This window comes from Crotalus tigris, unplaced genomic scaffold (assembly GCF_016545835.1).
Source record: "Crotalus tigris isolate CLP2741 ecotype Arizona unplaced genomic scaffold, ASM1654583v1 scf7180000018217.1405312, whole genome shotgun sequence".
NCBI classification, from domain to species: Eukaryota; Metazoa; Chordata; class Lepidosauria; order Squamata; family Viperidae; genus Crotalus; species Crotalus tigris.
Window position 1 is genome coordinate 60,200 of NW_024096887.1, and position 20,383 is coordinate 80,582.

Genomic DNA, 20,383 nt, shown 5'->3' on the forward strand with positions numbered 1-20,383 from the left:
CTGCCTGCGCTCTTCTTTCCTTGCGGACAAACAGCGGCTGTGCTAAGCTCCTGGCTGCGCCAAGCGCGACCGCCGCTCCTTTTTGGAGGAAGTAGCCAAGGAGAAGCCGCAGGCAGGAACTGCAGCACCCATTTGGCTCAGCAACAGCGGTGATGGAGGCAGCAATGGCCAAACTCCAATTGCCTCCTCTGGGCTCTTTTATGCCCTTCCCGCTCCCGTCCGGTGAAGGTCGGTCAGGACCCCTGCAAGCGAGTGAGAATGGGCAGGAGCGCGAATCAACATGTGCTCAGAAACACTGATCTTGTCCTCCTGCCCAGTTCACTTGCTTGCTTTCTGCTTGCTTTCTATCTATCTATCAACAGCTGTTGACTCCTTTCCGTGTCTTCTGAATTTTGTTTCTGCAAGCAACTGAAATGGGCAGGAGCACAAGGTCGATGTTTCTGAGCACACGCCTATTCCCGCCCCTGCTCATCTCACTTGCTTGCAGAAACAAACTTCAGAAGACACAGAAAAGTGTCAAAAGCTATTGATAGATAGAAAGCAAGCGGAAAGCAAGCGAGATGGGCAGAAGCACGAGATCAGTGTTTCTGACTACACACCGATTCGTGTCCCTGCCCATTCTCGCTCGCTTGCCGGCGCCCACAATCTGCCCAGCTTCCCCTCTGCCTGCTTTGGGCAGCTTCTCCTGCCCCCCACGCCCACCGTTAACCCTCCCGCCACCATGCAGGGTAAGGTTGGTGCCCAAACCAGTTGCCCTCCCCTCTCCCAAGCATTTTTTACTCACCTGCTTTCAGCAGCATTCCCTTTCTCCTGTCCTTCTCAAGTTAGAAAGTCTCATGAAACTTTTTTTTTGCCTCACAAACACATGGCAAATGCTGAGAAGGACAGGAGAAAGAGAATGCTGCTGAAAGCAGGTGAGTAAAAAAAACACTTGGGGGAGGTGAGGGCATCTGGGTGGGGGGGGACTCAGACAATGTGTCATGCAGCTTCAGCGGAATCTCCACTGAAGACTGCATGAGGCTGCCTGCTGCCCCCAAAGCCGCCGCCAATCAGCTCGAGCTGCCTGCTTTGATCCTGGGCTCTCAGTAGGACCCAGGCAACGTGCAGTTCCAGCTGACTTTGCCACAAGCCTGTGCGGCGCTGCTGCCACTTCACCTCATCCACTTTTACACTTTTTTTACATTTTTTTTTACATTTTTTTAGATTTTTTTTCAACCCGTCCTACACGTACCACTGGTGGTATGTGTACCACAGGTTCAAAAGCCCTGATCATTCTAGAGCACATTTCTTAATAATTTGGATTGCACAATTTCTAATTTTGAATAGTTGTCATCTGGGCCATGTTATGCACCATACAAGTTATTGACATGCTTGAGCTGTAAATAACTTTAGGAAGGCCAGATTAAACAAGACATCTCTTGTTCTGTAAAAAAATAATAAATTGCGAGACTGATTTTTCAGCATTCTGAACTACATAATTCATATGTGCATTTCTCTTCCCTGAGACCCAGGAAGCAATTCTGAGATATTGGAAAATTTTAGCTTGTTCAATTTTATGTCCATTTAATTACCATGTATGGGTTCTGGACACTTAGCAAATACCAATATTTTTGTCTTTTCATAATTTGTTAATTCATCACCTGTGACATGAATGGGAAATTATCTTAATTCACATTTTAACTTATTGAGAGTCTGGGACAGAAGGACTGCATCATCTGCATTAAGTAGTATGGAGATATATCTATGTGCTAACTTTAGTGGGGAAAAATCAGGAGTGTTCTGGTGTTGTTGTTCGTCCATCGATTTCGATGAGGACCTTAACATCTTGTGGATTATGGGCCATCAACGATGTGTCCGTAGGTGGCTGATAAGACCGATGTTAGCACGGAATGTTCTGCCACATACTGAACAAGGAAATGTAGACACTGTTACTTCAGCATTTACAGCTCTGGCTTTGTGGAATGCTCGCTTCTCTTGTGCCAAGATTGTCCTTCTGTGTTCATATGTCTGGCAACCCTGGTACACCAAGGTGCGCCATGTTAGTCGATCATGCGCCAGAAGTTCCCAAGAGATGATTTTAATATCCAGGGACTTGAGAGAGGCTTTCAGCATGTCTTTGTATCGCTTCTTTTATCCCCCGTGCAATCGTTTTCCTTAAGACAGGTCACTATAGAAGAGCTGTTTAGGGATGCGATGATCTAGCATCCTTACAACATGGCCTGCCCAGCGCATCTGGGCTTTCATCAACAGAGTGTAAACTGATGATAGGCCTGCTCTGGAGAGGACATCTGTGTCTGGTATCTTATCCTGCTACCGGATCCTCAGAATTCTACAAAGGCAAGCCATGTGGAAGTAGTTCAGTTGCCTAACGTGCCTCCTGTACACTGTCCAGGTCTCACTAGCATACATCAGGGTAGTTAGCACTGCTGCCTGGTAAACTTTAAGCTTAGTAGCAAGGCTTATTCCACAGCGGTCCCACACATTAGTCCGCAATCTGCCAAATGCAGAACCTGCCTTGGCAATTCTACAGTTGACCTCATTGTCAATTGTCACTGCATGGGAGAGGGTACTACCAAGATACGTCAATTGGTCCACTGCTTGCAGCTTTTGTCCCTTTACTGTGATGGTAGGCTCTTGATATTGGGCTTTTGGACCTGGCTGGTACATCACTTCAGTTTTCCTCGTGTTGATGAGGAGGCCAAAGTTGTCACAAGCGGCTATGAATTTGTCCATGCTAGCTTGCATTTCTTGCTCCAATCCTGCATTAAGGGCGCAGTCATCAGCAAAAAGAAGATCTCGTAGCACAGTCTCCTTTACCTTGGTGACAGCCTGAAGTCTTTGCAGGTTGAACAATTTCCCATCGGTTCTGTACCTCAGATTAACTCCCACTGAGCTGTTCTGAAAGGCGTCTGATAGCATGGCTGAAAACATCATGCTGAATAGGGTTGGTGCCAGCACGCAGCCTTGCTTAACGCCATTAGTGACAGGGAAGGCCTCTGAGGCTCCACTGTTACTCAGAACATGAGCCGCCATGCCATCATGGAACTGCTGTACCATCAGAATAAATCTGTCAGGGCACCCAAACTTCGACATAATGCACCATAATCCTTCACAACTGTGTCAAAAGCCTTGGTGAGATCCACAAAGGTGGTGTATAGTTCACGATTCTGCTCCTGACATTTCTCCTGGAGCTGTCGAACTGCAAAGATCATGTCCACTGTGCCACGCTCTTTGCGGAAACCACACTGTCTCAGGTAGTATACCCTGTTCCAGATGGTTAATCAGGCAATTTAGCAACACTCGTGCAAAGATCTTGCCTGCGACGGAGAGAAGTGATATTCCTCTATAATTATCGCAGACTTGTCGATTTCCTTTCCTCTTGTAGAGGTGCACAATGGACGCATCTTTCAGTTCCTGGGGAATGGAACCTTGTTTCCAGAAACTGGGACAACTGAGTAAGTTTTTCAACAAGCATAGCACCACCAGCCTTATAGACTTCCGCTGGGATTGCGTCAGATCCTGGCGCCTTACCACTGGAACACTGACTGATGGTCTATGAGGTTTCAGCCTCTGATGGTAGCGCATCCAGGCTATAGTTGATATCTATCTGGGATATCCTGTCAATCGTCGCATTATTGATGGTGGATGGGCGGTTCAGCACAAAGTGGAAATGCTCAGCCCAACACTGTAAAATCAGGGTCTTCTCAGTGATAAGAGTTGCACCACTCGAATCCACTAAAGCAGAGCTTCCTAAGGGCTGAGGTCCATACAGGGATCTAAGGGCTTCATAGAATCATTTGGCATCGTTTCTATCAGCAAACTTCTGGATTTCATCTGCTTTGGCACTCAGCCAGGAGTCCTGCATCTTGCGGAGCTTGCTCTGTACAATCCTGCAAGTGTTTATAAAAGCATTTTTCTTTGCAGTTGACAATGGGTCGTTCGGATGAGCATGATAGAGATGGTGTTTTTCAGCAAGCAAGACCTTAATCTCTTCATCATTTTCATCAAACCAGTCCCGCTGCTTCCTATATGAGGGTCCAAGAACCTTAAGTGCAGAAGAGTGCAAGATGTCCTGGAAACATTCCCAGTCCTTCTCAGAATTTTCCTGTATTTGCAGCTCCAGGAGTTGATTGTTAAGATCTTTTACTAATGAAGCTACTACGTTGGGGGTTTCCAGTGTACTGACGTTGATCTTTTTCATCACAACTCTGTTTCCCTGTGGACGATTCTTTGGCTTGATGTGAATATTTAACTTGGAAATGATGAGTCTATGGTCAGTCCAGCAGTCAGCACTCGGCATAGCCTTAGTTACTCTTACATCTTGCATGTCTTTCCTCCACACAATGACATAATCAATGAGATGCCAGTGCCTGGAGCGTGGGTGCATCCAGGACGTCTTTTTACGAGTAGGCAGGCGAAAGATGGTATTAGTAATGACCAGATCATGAGCAGCACACGTCTTCAATAGTAACAGACCATTACACGTGCCAATTCCATTTTTACCAATAACGTCATCCCAGGCAGAATGATTGGACCCCACTCTCGCGTTGAAATCGCCAAGTAAAATCAGCCTATCGATGAGCTTCGCAGATGAAAGTAGGCATCAAGATCTTCATAAAACTTGTCCTTTACTTCATCTGGATTTGTCATTGTGGGTGCGTAGGCACTGATCAATGTGGCTTGCTTTCCACTTAGTAATGGAAGATACAGTGTCATGAGTCGATCGTTCACATCCTTAGGAAGACTGGCAAATTGGTGAACGAGATGGTTCTTAACCGCTAAGCCAACTCCAGACTCATGACGTTGGTCACTGCTACGTCCACACCAAAAAAATGTGTAACCGCCTCCTGTTTCTGTGAGCTGACCTTCATTGGCTAGACGAGTTTCACACAGGGCCGCAATGTCAATGTTAAATCTTGCAAGCTCTCTGGCTACCAGAGCTGTTCTTCTTTCTGGGCGATCTGCTAATGGATTGTCTTGAAGCGTACATACATTCCATGTACCAATAGTAAGTGGTGTTTGTGTTTCATCTTAAATTTTGTATTTCGACCGCATGAAATGGGATCCCCTCCAACCACGATAGGCTGGACAGGGTTTGAAGGAAGCAACAATGTTTAGGGCACATTTTCTAGCCCCTTCCTCATACTACAGAGGTGAGCAGTGTGATCCTAAAGAGGGCTGCTCAGATAGACGCCAAATCCAACTGTTGCTTCATCAGCAAGAAGCGACCATTAGACCTGAGCTGCCTGTGTGAAGGTCCGCATCCACAGCTCCCAGTGATTCCACACCTGCTGCTTCTTCGCTCGCCTATCACCACAGGACTTTAAGATTTGTTGGAATTAGGGAAAGTCAAGATGTCAAGACTTGCGCGTGGGTTGGCTTTAAGTGAGGGAGAGGTGCGCATAGTCAGCCTCACTCTCTCTTCCCAGATTCCATCTTATTCCAATGGTAGGACAAAAGTCGAGACAGTTGGAGATGGGCTGGGCACAGTGGTTGACCAGGGCATCTTTCGTGTCTTGCCGTGCTCTCAGTATACCACGTTGCTTGCAGAAACTGCCTTCATGACCGTTGGTTCTATTTTAATAGATCTCATCCGCTCAACCCGCCAGAGTCTGTCTTCCCATGCTCAGGATAGGCAAATCCCTTACTCACTGAGTGTCGAAGACACAATGGCTACTCTCAACCTGGTTCAGCCAGCCTGTTGAAGCTGTTGCCCAGGGTGTGGCCGCTGAGCATGTTACAGCTACTAGGAGCCACAGGTGAGAGCTGAGTGTCAGGTGGGGACCAAAGGTGTACGAGCTGCCCTAAAGAGGCACAACATGCCCTACACCAGAGGTACTACCCCTCCCTGACCACCCCATACACCAGGGAATTTATATAAACAATGATAGAGAATTCAACCTGGCTCATTCCTCACACTAATAGGATTGTTTCTGCAAGATGCCTTGTGAACTAAACTGAATTTTTACATGTTGTTGTTAATTGTGAAGTCGTGTCCGACCCATCGCGACCCCATGGACAACATTCCTCCAGGTCTTCCTGTCCTCTACCATCTTCTGGAGTCCATTTAAATTCACACCTACTGCTTCAGTGACTCCATCCAGCCATCTCATTCTCTGTCGTCCCCTTCTTCTATTGCCCTCAATCTTTCCCAGCATTAGGCTCTTCTCCAGTGAAATTTTTACATAGAATTGTTTATTGGCCAAGTGTGGTTGGACACACAAGGAATTTGTTTCTGGTGCATAAGTTCTCAGGGTACATACAGGTAATAGTGATAGTCATGATCATATACAACATGAAAATACATTCATAATAAATAGTATAATACTTCATCATAAATCATAAGATGCAACACTTAGTGATAGTCATAGACTATTAGATAAGAAAACAACATAAATCATACTAGGGTACAAAAAAAACAATATAAATTGTAAGATACAAGCAGCAAAGTTATAGTCATAAGAAGATAAGGATAGGTAATAGGAAAGATGAGGAGTATCATAGTAATACAGCTTTACTAAGTATTTTGACAGTGTTGTAAGAATTAGTTGTTAAGCAGACTGACAGCACGGGGAAAAAGCTGTCCTTATGTCTAGTCGTTCTAGTGTACAATGCCCTATAGCGTCGTCTTGAGGGAAGAAGTTGAAATAATTTATGTCCAGGATGTGAGGGATCATGCAACTTATATATGAATAATAACAGTTGCCTATCTAGTATGGATTTATTAATTATTCTCCCATACATCATGCATTTGTTTTACAATATTTAGTAGAGAAATATATGAGACTAAACCTAGCTCATGCAGTTTCATCTATTTTAAATCTGCATTTGATTTGATATCATGTTAAACTGTGGAAAATTTATATCTACAATGCCCGATGGATAATTCACACTGCTACACAAACTTTCCAATATAATTTATTATAAAGGAACCCTAGAAGAAAAAAGTACAAATTGATTTTAGCAACTGCATTTCTGTCAAAAGTTGAAAAATAAGCACTGTACAAATATCTCTATAATACTGACAGTAGAAAAGGACATGATCAGTCATCATAGAGACATAAACAGTCTGAGAGGGTAGTTTCATTATATCATCCCTCTAAGAGCATTGAGCAGGGAACACCACATCATAAAGAGTCTTTTGTGGGAGGTATTCAGCAAATATAAATCTGTACAGGTAGTACTCGGTTAACAATGATAATCAGGACCAGCGTTTCTGTCGCTTAGCAATGCTGTTGTAAAGCATGACATCACGTGACCACATCACTTAGCTGTGGGAATCCTGTTAATTCTCACTTCTGTGGTTAATCAAAGATCACGAACTGTTATGTGAGAATTTCCGTGCAATTATCTGTCAACTTCCCATACGCAAAATCAATAGGGAAGTCAGCAAGAAATTGTGACTTCCAGGCAGCTTCTAAGCAGGCTGACAGGCAGGTAAGTGGCTGCTGTGGCACAGCATGGCCAGATGTGGAGATACGTGCTCTGGAGGGTGGCAGGTGTGCAAGTAGCCATTGCAGTCCAGAAAAAGCAGCCAGGCCAGGAGTGGTTGTTGCAAGTGGCTGGAGGATATAGAATTGGCTGAAGCAGCACAATACAGGCACAGTTGGGCCTGGGGTGGTTGCCACCAGCGACAGGAGGGCATACAGGCAGCTAAGCACAGTCAGGTGGGTGAGCAGGCACTACACAGTATAAGATCTGCATACATAAAGTGCAGCTACTAATTGCAAAAGAAAATGAAGTAAGCCAATCACATATACCATGCTATTATAATAGTTAATAATGTAATTATGATGGACATCATGAATATTCTAAAAAAAATAGAGAAATTATAGCAGAAAATAGTCAAGAAACACCCATATTATTTAAAATGAACCTGATGAAAATCTTTATGTTGAACTAGTCACAGAATATATTAACTTTTTTTCTGGGGAGAACTTGCATGTGAAATGTTTTTTCATTCTTTTGTTATTCTCAAGATAAAGTACACAATGCTCATATTTACTACCGTATTTTCCGGCGTATAAGACGACTTTCTAAACCCTTAAAACCTTCTCAAAAGTCGGGGGTCGTCTTATACGCCGGGTAGCTGTTCTCTGAATTTAAAACCAATTTGCCCCCTAGTGGCCAGCCCTATTTTTTTTTTACAGAAATAAGCACTAACACAGTGTTTCTCAACCTTGACAATTTTAAGGCATGTGGACTTCAACTCCCAGAATTCCACAGCCAGCAGGACAAAGCATTCAAAAATCCCATTTAAATTTTTAATTTTTTCTTTACAAATGTAAACCCAGTAAATTCACTGTTTATCAACTATTAAGTGATTTATGTTTTAAAAAATCAATAAAATATATGGGGAAAAAAGTACCAGCTGAGTTCAGGAAGCATTAGGGAAGCAGTGGTGGGCAACACTCGCTTTCTAGCAGCAAAGGAATGGAGCTCCTATTGTGCTCATCTATAAACAGAAATTCTATATTGTACCGTATTTTCTAGCGTATAAGACGACTTTCTAAACCCTGAAAATCTTCTCAAAAGTTGGGGGTCGTCTTATATGCCCAGTCGTCTTATACACCAGAATATACGGTATACATTGACCAACAGAGTTCTACGGTTCCCAACAGTATTTTTTTAATATTTCAGGTCACCAAACAGCCCAGGATAATATAGCTAGAGTTGTAGTATTTAATAAATTCTATTCTACTAATAGATTCTACTGTATACTGTATTACCCATTTTATATACTATTTTTTATGCATTTATTTATTTTTTACATTTTGACCACCTATTTTCCTTGGGAGAGGGGTTGAAGGTATACAGTAAAATGTTAAAATATAAAACAGAACATAAAAATTAAAAATTTAGAAAATTTAAAAGGAGGCAAGGATGATTACAATTTGTTAGAAATTAGTTACAAAGCTGAAGGGGGGAGGGTTTTTATTACAGGAACAGCAGGAAAGATGCAATGATGTGGCGGTGGAAGGAGAAGAAATCAATGGCACATTTCTAACCCCGCTGGATCTTGAGCAGCTCTGAATTGTACAAAGAACAGAGCTGGGAAGAGAAAGACTGAATAGAACAAATGTCAAAAATATGTTCACATTTTACCTCATGAACTACAATCTTCTGTGTTTCAAAGCACAGAAACTCAGAAAAAAAGCCAGAAAAACTGGGTTCTTATCTGTAGACAGTAATTGCCAGATGCTGGCTCTGAATTCCTAGTAGGAAGCAGGGTTCAATATGACACAACAAAACTCCTTCCACTTTCAGGCTCCAGTGAGCTATCATCTTAAATGAAAAAAAAAAAGGGACAGAAATTGCAACCATTTCAGTTCTAGGATAGTATGTAAAATATATATGCAATATATTCTCTAATGAAAATAAAGATATTAAATCTATACTTATGTCACATAGACTACTTCCACCTAATAAATTGTAGGACATATTTTATGGCTTCATTGAAAAAGTGTCCACTTTATATAAAGAAACTCTATTACTGAGCCTGCTTTCATCAGACCTTGGATGAAAAACATGTCTCAATTCTGGATACTGCAGTCCAAGGATACTGGTACTGACAAACTAGAATATAATTATGGTGATAGTAATAGCACTTAGACTAATATACCGCTTCACAGTGCTTTACAGCCCTCTCTAAGCAGTTTACAGAGTCAGCATATTGTCCCCAACAATCTGGGTCCTCATTTTACCGATCCTGGAAGGATGGAAGGCTGAGTCAACCTTGAACCGGTGAGCCTCAAACAATACTGCATTCTAACTACTGCGCCACAACAGCTCATGATAGGCATAGAGTCCTATCTTGGAATAGTCCATCTACTTGGAATAGGACCAGAAGAAATGTGGTATATTTATCTTGAAGACATAATAGAAAATGATGTCCTTATCATCATGGGGGATTGGAATGAGAAAGTACGAAGCCAAAAGATAACCGGAATAACAGGCAAGTTTGGCCTTGGAGTACAAAATGAAGCAGGGCACAGGCTGATAGAATTTTGTCAAGAGAATACGATGGTCATAACAAACACTCTTTTCCAATAACCCAAGAGACGGCTCTACACATGGACATCACCAGACGGTCAACACAGAAATCAGACTGATCATGTGCTCTGCAGCCAAAAATGGAGAAGCTCTATACAGTCAGTAAAAACAAGATCAAGAGCTGACTATGGTTCAAAATTGGGAAAGGAGTCTGGCAAGGCTGTATTCTGTCGTCCTGCCTATTTAACTTATATGCAGAGCACATCATGAGAAAGGCAGGGCTAGATGAATCAAAAGTTGGAATTAAGATTGCCGGGAGAAATATCAACAACCTAAGATATGCAGATGATACCACTCTAATGGCAGAAAGTGAAGAGGAACTAAAGAGCCTCTTGATGTGGGTGAAGAATGAGAATGTAAAAGTTGGCTTGAAACTCAACATTAAGAAAACTAAGATCATGACATCTGGCCCTCTCAATTCCTGGCAAATAGATGGGGAAGAAATGAAGATAGTGACAGATTTTATCTTCCTGGGCTCCAAGATCACTGCAGATGGGGACTGCAGCCAAGAAATTAAAAGACACTTGCTCCTGGGGAGGAAAGCTATGGCAAATCTAGACAGCATACTAAAAAGCAGAGACATCATCCTGCCAACAAAAGTACGTATAGTCAAGGCCATGGTTTTCCCAGTTGCAATGTATGGCTGTGAAAGTTGGACCATAAGAAAGGCTGAGCGCCAAATAATTGAGGCCTTTGAACTATGATGCTGGAGAAGACTTCTGCGAGTCCCCTGGACTGCAATGCGATCAAACCAGTCAGTCCTAGAGAAGATCAACTCTGACTGCTCTTTAGAAGGCCAGATCCTGAAGTTGAAACTCAAATACTTTGGCCACCTAATGAGAAGGAAGGACTCACTGGAGAAGAGCCTAATGCTGGGAAAGATTGAGGGCAAGAGAAGAAAGGGATGACAGAGAATGAGGTGGCTGGACGGAGTCACTGAAGCAATAGGCGTGAGCTTAAATGGACTCCAGAAGATGGTAGAAGACAGGAAGGCCTGGAGGAATGTTGTCCATGGGGTCGCGATGGGTCGGACACGACTTCGCAACTAACAACAACAACCTATGGCTCTAGTTCCGACATGTCAAACAAAAGGCCCATGGGCTGGATCCAACCTGCCATGTGGTTCTGTCTGGCCCGGGGACCTGCTCTGGAAACAGCAAACGACCGGCCCGCGGCACCTCAGCCCAGCCCAGGCCAAGCAGGTGCTGATCTACAACCTAGTGCCAGCCATCAAAGCCAGAACATGCTCAGCCTTAGATCCACGGAGCAGCCCTGGAATTAGTGACGGGCGCCCCCACCCTGCCCCCCTGGGCACGTGTGGAAGCAGAATCTGACATCCCTGCTGCTGTCTTGCCCCGCAGGCTGACTTCAACCAGGATGCCGGTGCTGGCTGTCTCTTGTGCGTGGGGGTAGGGCAAAGGCGGCGGGGTGGCTCCTCGGTGGTTCCAGGGCTGTCCCGTGGCTCTAAGGCTGAGCGCATTCTGGCTTTGATGGATGCATCCAAGTTGTAGATCAGCGCCGCCACCCCCTCCCACCAGCACCTCCATGGCCCACTTGCTACCTAGCCTCGCAGCCACGAGTCTTCCCTTTCACTGGGATTGGCCCCGCCCACCCAGGATAGTGACTGCTGGTGGTAGCATGGACACCCGTAGCACTGGCAATCTCTCCCCTTCCCATCACCCCTTCCTGAGCACGGAGGAAGGAAAGAGATGAGAAGGGGAAGGAAGGAAGGACAGAAGAAAGGAAGGAAGGAAGGAAGGAAGGAAGGAAGGAAGGAAGGAAGGAAGGAAGGAAGGAAGGATATAATGAGAGGGAGGAAGGGTCTGAGGGAAGTCTTATTTTAGCACTTGGCCATGGGCAGCCCTGCTACCCTTTCGCCATCCCCTTGTCCCCTTCTCCTGACCTCTCCTGATGTTCTCCCATCCTATCACTGAGGATGCTTTGGTTACAAATCTGGGTTTCCTCGCAGGAAGAGGGAATAGGCCTTCCTCTGACCCACACATTTTGCCCTCCCGCATACACCATGAGCAACTTGGCCAAGGATAGTGAGCCAATCAGCAGCAGCCTTGAAGAGGAGGTAAGCACAGCCAGGCACCCCCTTGGGAAAGGCTGGATTGGGCGCTTGCCCTCCACTGCCCAGGGCTCCAGCAGCCTGAATCACTGGGGGTCCTCTGCATGGCCTGAGAGGAACAGCAAGGCTCCTCTGTTGGACAAGGGTATAGTGCTTGCCCTGGTCTCGCCTTCCTCAGCTGGAGACAATGGATTCCCCCAGCCCCGCCCGGGCTACCACAGGCGCCCCCCAACATGAGCAACATTGAGGTGGCCACGCCCACCCCCACTATGCCCATCCCAGCCATGCCCACCCCAGCCCCCCAAGGTCAACCACAACCCTGATGCGGCCCTCAATGAAATCGAGTTTGACATCCCTGCTCTAGCTTGTTAAGAGAGGAATAAGCCATTTCAGTCACTTATTTTCGCCACATCATTCAGAAAAATTCACTGGGAAAGCAATTATGCTTGGAAGAAATAGTGGTAAAAATATGGTGGTTGGACACCATCAAAGCTGATACCACCCAGAGCATAGAAAAACTCCAAAAAAAGTGCAAGATCAGAAGATGTAGAGAGACCCAGCCCATAGAATAGCCAAGAGTCAGACACGACTGAAGGGATAACATCATCATCATCAAGTCAATTCACATGTAATATTAAGCAGATCATAAATGGGGTTTCCTGGCTTGTTCAACTGATCTTCATGGTAGAGAAAACAAGGAAGAACTGACTGAGCAACATGCCAGGTTAGTTGCAAAAAAGACAAAATAATTAGAATTCTATCTTACTGTTATATAACTATTCTATTTCTATTACATAATCCTTCTGAACATATTCATCAATGTCCACATGCCAGTTTGGAACTGAGACACAATTATGTTATAAATGAAAAATTCATTCATTTCAGTGAAATTTAAGTAAGTTTAATATACAATGTTCAGTTGAAGACTTAATATTTAAACACCCACAAAATCCAATGGGAAGTTGTTGTTTTTGAAGACACATTCATAAACTGAATGTTATTGTTATGGAAACTGACTTACTAAAAGAAAGGAAGGTAGGATGTTGTTACAGCAACTGTAAAGTTAAAAGAAACCAAAAGTAGAAGTAAATGTTAGCCACCCTCAAATGTACTATCTATAACTCAAGTTTAAAAAGCCCAGATTACTATTTTTTATAAAATTTTCTGGATAGCAGAATTCTTACATAAGTCTTGAAGATTACATAACATTAAAGCACTAAATAAGTAAATAAAATGGTTATTTTGGTTGAATCACTATGAAATTCTTGAAGTTCTTTCTGTTACATTCTAAGCTTCATTCTAGGGTTCATTATGTACTCTGCTCTCCAAACAGGTAAGATGAATCAAACTGCATTAGAGTTCTAAAACAAGATATTCATTCATTCACTCATTCACTCACTCACTTGTTCCTTCCTTCCTTCCTTCCTTCCTTCCTTCCTTCCTTCCTTCCTTCCTTCCTTCCTCCCTCCCTCCCTCCCTCCCTCCCTCCCTCCCTCCATTCATTCATCACCAGGCTGCAGACTGCTTCTGGGTGGCTCACAATATAATATAAAAATAACAATCTACATGAACCAGTAAATTGATGGCAAATCCAGACAACACATAAAGCAGAAATCATACACTTAGCAAGAACTCCATCCATGCTAGCCCAAGCCTAGGAGGAGGAGAGGCAGGTATTTAAGGCCTCCAGAATGCCATTGAGAAGGGAGCCATCCAGATTTCAAGAGGAAGCCCATTTCAAAGGACAAAAACCACAACGAGAAGGCATCCATCTTGAAAAATGAGGGACTCAAAATACAACCATCCTATCAGTCCAAACAGGCCAGGCAGACAGTACTGAAATGGGCAATCTCTCAAATAACTGGATCCTATGCAATGTAGAGTTATAGAGGTCATACCCACTCCTGGTTATAACCATCCTAACTACTTAAATATTCTCTTAAACAATGTGCAGTATTTAAAACTATAGAAAAATGAAAGATTTGGTATATAGTATAATATATAGTATAGGTTTGCACCACCACTTCGGCAGAGCCGGTAGCTAATTTTTTGTTGTCCAGGCCCAGAACGGATTTCCTGAAGCAACATCCACACAGAGAACGGTTCACATATTTGAATCCCACCAATGGTTTGCACTCATAAAACTAAATACATTCTGTAACGTAATACAGTACTTCAAAAGCAAAGTAAAAAGATTAGATAATCATGGAACTTCAAAAATACATTCAGAGAAGTACCGTTCCTCACTGAAAGGTCACAGCAGATACCAAAGTATACCTACCATAATTTTAACCTATTTTATTTGAAAAACAAAATCACTGCTTCAAAATGTATAGTCACATTGTATTAAAGAAAATAGACACTGACCTTTGTGATAAGAATTCTATATTTATCCAACATCGCCTGATTATCATGACATCCTGCTAGTAACTGCCACACTTCAGCTCTCAAAGCCTCTGGTACACCTCTTTTCACCAATGAAGATAGACCTTTTGGTCGCATGTCCAGATTATTATGCCTAGATAAAATAAAATAAAAAAAATCCAGTTCAATTTTTTTCTGTTTCTCATGTTTCTATATGTGATATTGAAACTAGTAAGAAAATATGGAGGATTAAAATGGATACTTTACCACCATTTTGATCTTGCTAAGGTTATATTTAAGTATAATCCATTTCAATGCTATATCCCAGCCTGAAACCCAAGGGATTCATTTCCTCCAGGTCCTTCTGGAGCTGCAAGTCTAAAAATTGAAGACGGGAGTTACCCTAAACAACACTGTGGGGCAATTTATCTGTGGACACCATGACAGTGGAAAAATGATTACATTTTGCTGCTTTTATTTCCACAAAGTCACCCTTAAGAAAGGCTCTCATCCATGCTTAATTAGATTCAATATTGCTTTCTCCAGCACCATTTTAAACATCTTTTCTGTTGTTTCATCTCCTCGAATTTCTCAGAAAGCAAGGAAGTTCTCCAGTTGCACCTGTGATCCAATTCAAAGCCATGGCCGTCCCTTCATTCTAGATAGTGACAAGGACTTGATCTGAATTGTGCCTAAGAATGGCAGGAAAAGTAAAAGTTTCCTCTGAAACTCAACAGGGTCCATTAGACCCCTGAGGAGGACCCACTGAAGGGAAGACTGGTTGCAGGCAACTCTGGCTGACCAGTGACTGCTCCCACTATATCAATAACAAATGGTTTTCTTTGGAATGAAATCTAACTTACTAAAAATATAAAAAAATAAAAATGCATGTAACTTGCATACAACTTATAATCTAGCATTTAGTTAGTTTCATTTATTTTACATAAGATTTCAGACAATTGTAGATTAGATATTTTTTTTCTTCCATTTAGTCATGTTCATTTCTCAGTCCCTGCAGTTTTCTTGGCACAATTTTTGTGATTTGCCATTTCTTCCTTCCTAGGGCTGAAAGAGAATGATTGGCTCAAGGCTACCGAGCTAGTTTCATGCCTAAGGCAGATCTCCCAGTTTATAGCTTGATGCCTTAACCACAACACAAAACTGGATTATACTCCCCAAAAAGGCAAGGCCAGAACAAAGTAATTTAATTTATATTTTATTATAATTACATACTATTTCATTAAATAGTTAATAAGATTACCCTCTATTGGTATGATAATTTTCCTTTATGTGTTTTAAAATTACAGTTTGGTAAAAATAGGAGGGATTCCCCAAACAGCTTTCAACACGGGGACTGAGATTCTGGCATAGCTGAGTTAAATACTTCTAATAGAAAGCTTATTAATATTTTCCTACTCTGCAGTTCTGAAAGTCCCTTTTAAAAGGTAGTTTTAAAAAATTCTCTTTAACTCTTACCATCGCCCCAACAACTCTCCCCAAGAATACAGTATCTTCTCTGGACAATCTTTTGATACATCACCCGTACCACTTGAGAGTTCATTATCACTTCCTGCAAGAGAGATCAGGAGCAACAATATTGGTCAATATCACAATATATCCTTTATTTGAAGGTGGCAGTTAGGAATAAGCTGGGTATGCTGATGGTATATTGCCCATCCTACTGCTCAGCAGCATCTTTACTCAAGAAGCTTGACTTCATTCCCAAATGGGAGTAGTCCCCCAGATGCTAGACTGAGAGACTTCAGCATCCATATCCTGAGGGTACTCTCTCTATGGGTTAATCTCAGACAGCTCCTCAGTAAACTGAGATGAAAGAATAGAAAAAAAGCAATAAAGGAGCAAAGTGTTCTCTTGACTTTCCTATCCTTATTGCATCTTTCTCTCTTGCTATGAAACAGTTTGCTTGCAGGGTTAGGATGGCCCCTTCCCTACTGTCTTTTTGAAAGACATTCAAAAATCATGCTTTTTTACTGTGCTTTTGGGGCAAAGCATACAAATTAATTTGAATAATCCAAATTAAAGGAATAGTTCAGGTAGCAAAGAATACAGCAACACAGATCAAATGTTGGATAGTTGTGTTCCAACAGAAGGGCTGCCAGTGGCAATTTTCTTAAACAGGTCAGATGCAGATGTGGTTCAGTTATAGAGGCTTGAGTCTTTGTCCCTTGAAGAACCAAGCAGATCACCTTGCTTAGTTCTCCAAGCTGCCAATACACCAGGCAGGCCCAGACTCTGGTCACCCGCCTCCTTTTGTATGTGCTCTGGCTGATTATCTGCTGCCTTAGGCTTAGATGGTTCGTGATTGCCAACTCTTGAAACTGCCAATCTGCTGGATGAGGCACCTCAGCCTTTGATTCAGAAGAATGAGAGGAATTTATACCACTCATGAAAGCTTTGCAAACATCTAGTACAGATGTTTCAGCTAGAAGTTGATGTACATCTGCCTTTCATCAAAAATAGTTTCTCGAGATTCAAGGCTCATAAGGGGAAGAATATGTTCATAGCAAACAGTTCTGAAGAGACTATTTAATATAGTATTGCCTATACAGGAATTGCAAAAGTCCATTTTACTCTTACCCTCTTCAGCATCATCCTCTTGCAAAGAAATTTGATCAGCAAAGCTTAGTGGACTAATGGCTTCTTCCTCTTTTTCAGAATTGCAATGTAGATTCAAGACTTCATAGATTGCATCTCCAGTATTTGTACTGCCTTTTCTTTCACACTAAATACAAATGAGAAAAAGCATAATTTAATCTGAGCAATTCTAAATACTAAACTGATTGTTCATTTTTTCCTGTATAAAAATGAAAAAAAACTAATGAATAAAAACAAATCTATTGGTCTGACTCCATTAATCCATGTTTTTATAAATATTTTATTAATTTTCTAGTTTTACAATCATAAGTACTTAATAAACAACGTGTTGTCTGGTCCATTAGTAAATCAGTGGTACATATTAACTTCTTCAATCTAAGCCCAATATTACACCATCCAATGCTTCCTCTCTTCTTCTGATAGTACACATTTTCCCACACTAGGCAAATACAATTCTTATTGTTATTAATACATATACAATTGAATATCAACATCTTTGTTACATTTTCCTAATAATATCAATGTCGATTTAAAATATCTTTTCTAACCAAAATATATCTTAATTGCATTTGCAGTTAATATCCATTTGTTCAATTAATATCCTGTTTTCCCGCTTTTTTAAATTTTAATTTCCCATCAGTGTTCAAAATGTCTCTATCGTTTATAATTTCTCATAATAAATTGTATTTTGGTAACCAAAAGCTTCCTTTATTCAAACCCTCTTAGCATTTTCATATTTCCCTTCTCATACCAAAATATAATATTCTAGTTACAAATCTTATCTTTCTAGTCATAATAATACTTCTATTTCTAACAATTATTTATTCTCAGCCATGTTCAAACATCTGATTAATAGTATAATATCCCATCTAATGGGTCAACACCTCTATTTTCTTCAGTCTTACTCTAGCTTTCTTCCTTTGCCAATTAACTTTACAAGTCAATGCATTTGAATCATCAAGTAATTCCTCTATTTTTGTGCATATTGTTTGGAATAAGAAAGGCAATTTGATTAAAGTATTTTTGGAAGGACCAGCCTATTGGTATTTATTAAACAGCCTCCCTTCTCCAATTTCCCACAATTCTCCTAACAGCTCTATCCTCCGTTTAATCAGCTCTTCTTTCTTATCCTCAAGTGTGTTCTGAGATCTCAACAGGTAAGGTATCTTTTCCATTTCCGATATTATCGCTATGTCTTCTAATTCTTTGTTTGGCTGAGTCTGTCTGTTAGTTCCTTTCTTTAGGTCCTCCATCTTTGGATCTACTTCCTCTAGTTTTCCTTCTATTTCCTGGGTTGCTAGTTCCTTCCTTGTAGTCATATCTGAGTTTGTAGATTTAGATTAAAGAATTGTTCTTTTGTTTCCTTTGTGTTATTTTTAGTCTCATCATGAGCTAAGGCAATTGTCTCTTGCATTGATTTTAACATAGAAAGACTTTCTTTCTGAAATTCATCAACATTTTCTTGTTGGTATGTCAAGCTGGGGACTTTGGGGACGTCAAACTGGAAGTCTCCATTAAGCCATTATTGTTGCTTGTTAACACTGTAGCTAATTTAAAGTTTGACATGCTAAGAATACAAGAAGAGTAACCATTCAAAGTAGAAGTTAAATAAAACAGAATAAAATATAATGCAGCCCACTTAATAAATTTATTTTTCTGAAACATTTTGTTGCCTGAAGCTGAGAAGAGAAAGCACCCATGCAAAATATCCAAAGCCAGCCATATTCATTAAGCAGAAAATCTATAATCTCAGTGCCTATCCTGAGGAGTAAAAAAGTATTGTAATGCTAAATTAGTAACAAAAGATTTACTGTCTGTTCAAGATATTCAAAATGCACTGCACAAGGCAGGCTCCACACCCTAATAGGAAGGCCAGCTCCCAGGCAGCCATTCAATGCTATATTACAAAATATAATGATGACAAACTCAAAATAAAGAACATATCAAGTTACCTCCAAAAATCTAAGTGTATTGGACAGCCTGACTGATGCCTACAAGATAGCAAAAAAGGTTTTAGATGAATCTTCTGTTGAAAGAAAAATCATCAAGGTCCAGTTCAAGCTGGGAATAATCAAAATGGAGACTGTTTTAGAAAGAAGGTTGTGGTTTATTGAAGAGGAAAGCCAGACAAAAAGAAGGCTCTAGGAAAGCTGACAACATATAGTAGGGAGTGGGGTTTTTTATACCTTATTGGGCTTTTGCTTGGAGTTCTTCCTGTGGCATGAACTTTGACCTGAGTCTGAATGTGCCTTTCTGGTATTCTGATGGTGGTAAAAATCCTATTATGTCCCAAGGGTCATATCCTGCTTCCTTGGGGCTGTGGCTGATGACTATGTCCTGTGTTGGATTTTTTTGGTGTGAGGGATTGTTAATTCTAGGGATCTTTGTCTTTCTAATCCCATCTTCCTGGCTCCAATCTTTCTGACAACGTTATCACATCTGCATTTCTGCAGATCTGGTTTCTGTTTGGGGCAGAGAGACTTGGGGAGGTTTCTGCCTTTAAGATCCTTTGGGGAAATATAATATTCTGCCTTTTAATATTCCCAAAAATATTTCCTTTTTGGGGAGGGCTGATTGCCCACCATTCCCCCGTGGTGCTATATAAGTGTGGGTGACACACTTTTACTGGCACAAGATTAAAAACTAATCTGGTCAGGGAGACTTGATAAACAAGCTTTTAAACTGTTTAGCCAAAAAAAAAAAAAAAAAGAGGGAAGACACTAATAGAGGCAGCAGAAAAGGATCCCTGTGGTGGCTCCCAAAAGGGGAGCCTTTCAACCATGAAGGTCTAAAAAGTCAGGACAAAAGTTCTGTTAGGTGGAAAAGAAATTTATAGTGTCCAATATTCTGTGCCTATTATTTTAGATGTTTGATGCCACTTTGAGCTTCCAGTCAGGTTTGCACATTCCTTCAAAATTCTTCACATCCATGGTTTGCATCAGTACATAACCACTGGCTGACCATTTTTAAGGATTGTTTCCTGCCTTAACTCTTAGTTTAGTGCATCCAGAGTTTGTGATGTCCAATTGAGGTTAGCCAGTGTGCAAGCCAGTCTATTGAATTGCAACAGTGAGCCCTAGGATTCCCACTCTGAATCCACCAGTGCAACATATTCAGGGCTTGGGTTTTGGAGGTCTCTTTCCTGCTACCTCCTCAGTGAGAGCATATGAATTGCAAATCGCCTGAAGGGGCCTGGTTCCCTCTCCCTTGGAATTTCCAGGAAGTTGTGCATGCAAAGCTTTAGTGCCACATGGCAAGAACCAGCCTAAAGAGCTTTAC

General features: G+C 41.7%; 1 protein-coding gene across 7 annotated transcripts in view; it reads right to left on the minus strand.

Annotated features, from left to right (window-relative positions):
- Window positions 1-20,383, minus strand: part of LOC120310494 (rab GTPase-activating protein 1-like) — an 87,759-nt gene that overhangs the window by 20,930 nt on the left and 46,446 nt on the right. For 6 of the 7 annotated variants that reach the window (XM_039348952.1, XM_039348948.1, XM_039348950.1 and 3 more), the window contains exons 10-12: window positions 17,087-17,231; window positions 15,965-16,058; window positions 14,492-14,642 (exon numbers count right to left, since the gene is read on the minus strand). In XM_039348952.1, coding sequence (XP_039204886.1) covers window positions 14,492-14,642; window positions 15,965-16,058; window positions 17,087-17,231 — 390 coding nt within the window. Of the gene's footprint in view, window positions 1-6,570; window positions 6,935-14,491; window positions 14,643-15,964; window positions 16,059-17,086; window positions 17,232-20,383 lie in introns of those variants that run through there. The other variant, XM_039348954.1, reaches the window with a different exon arrangement.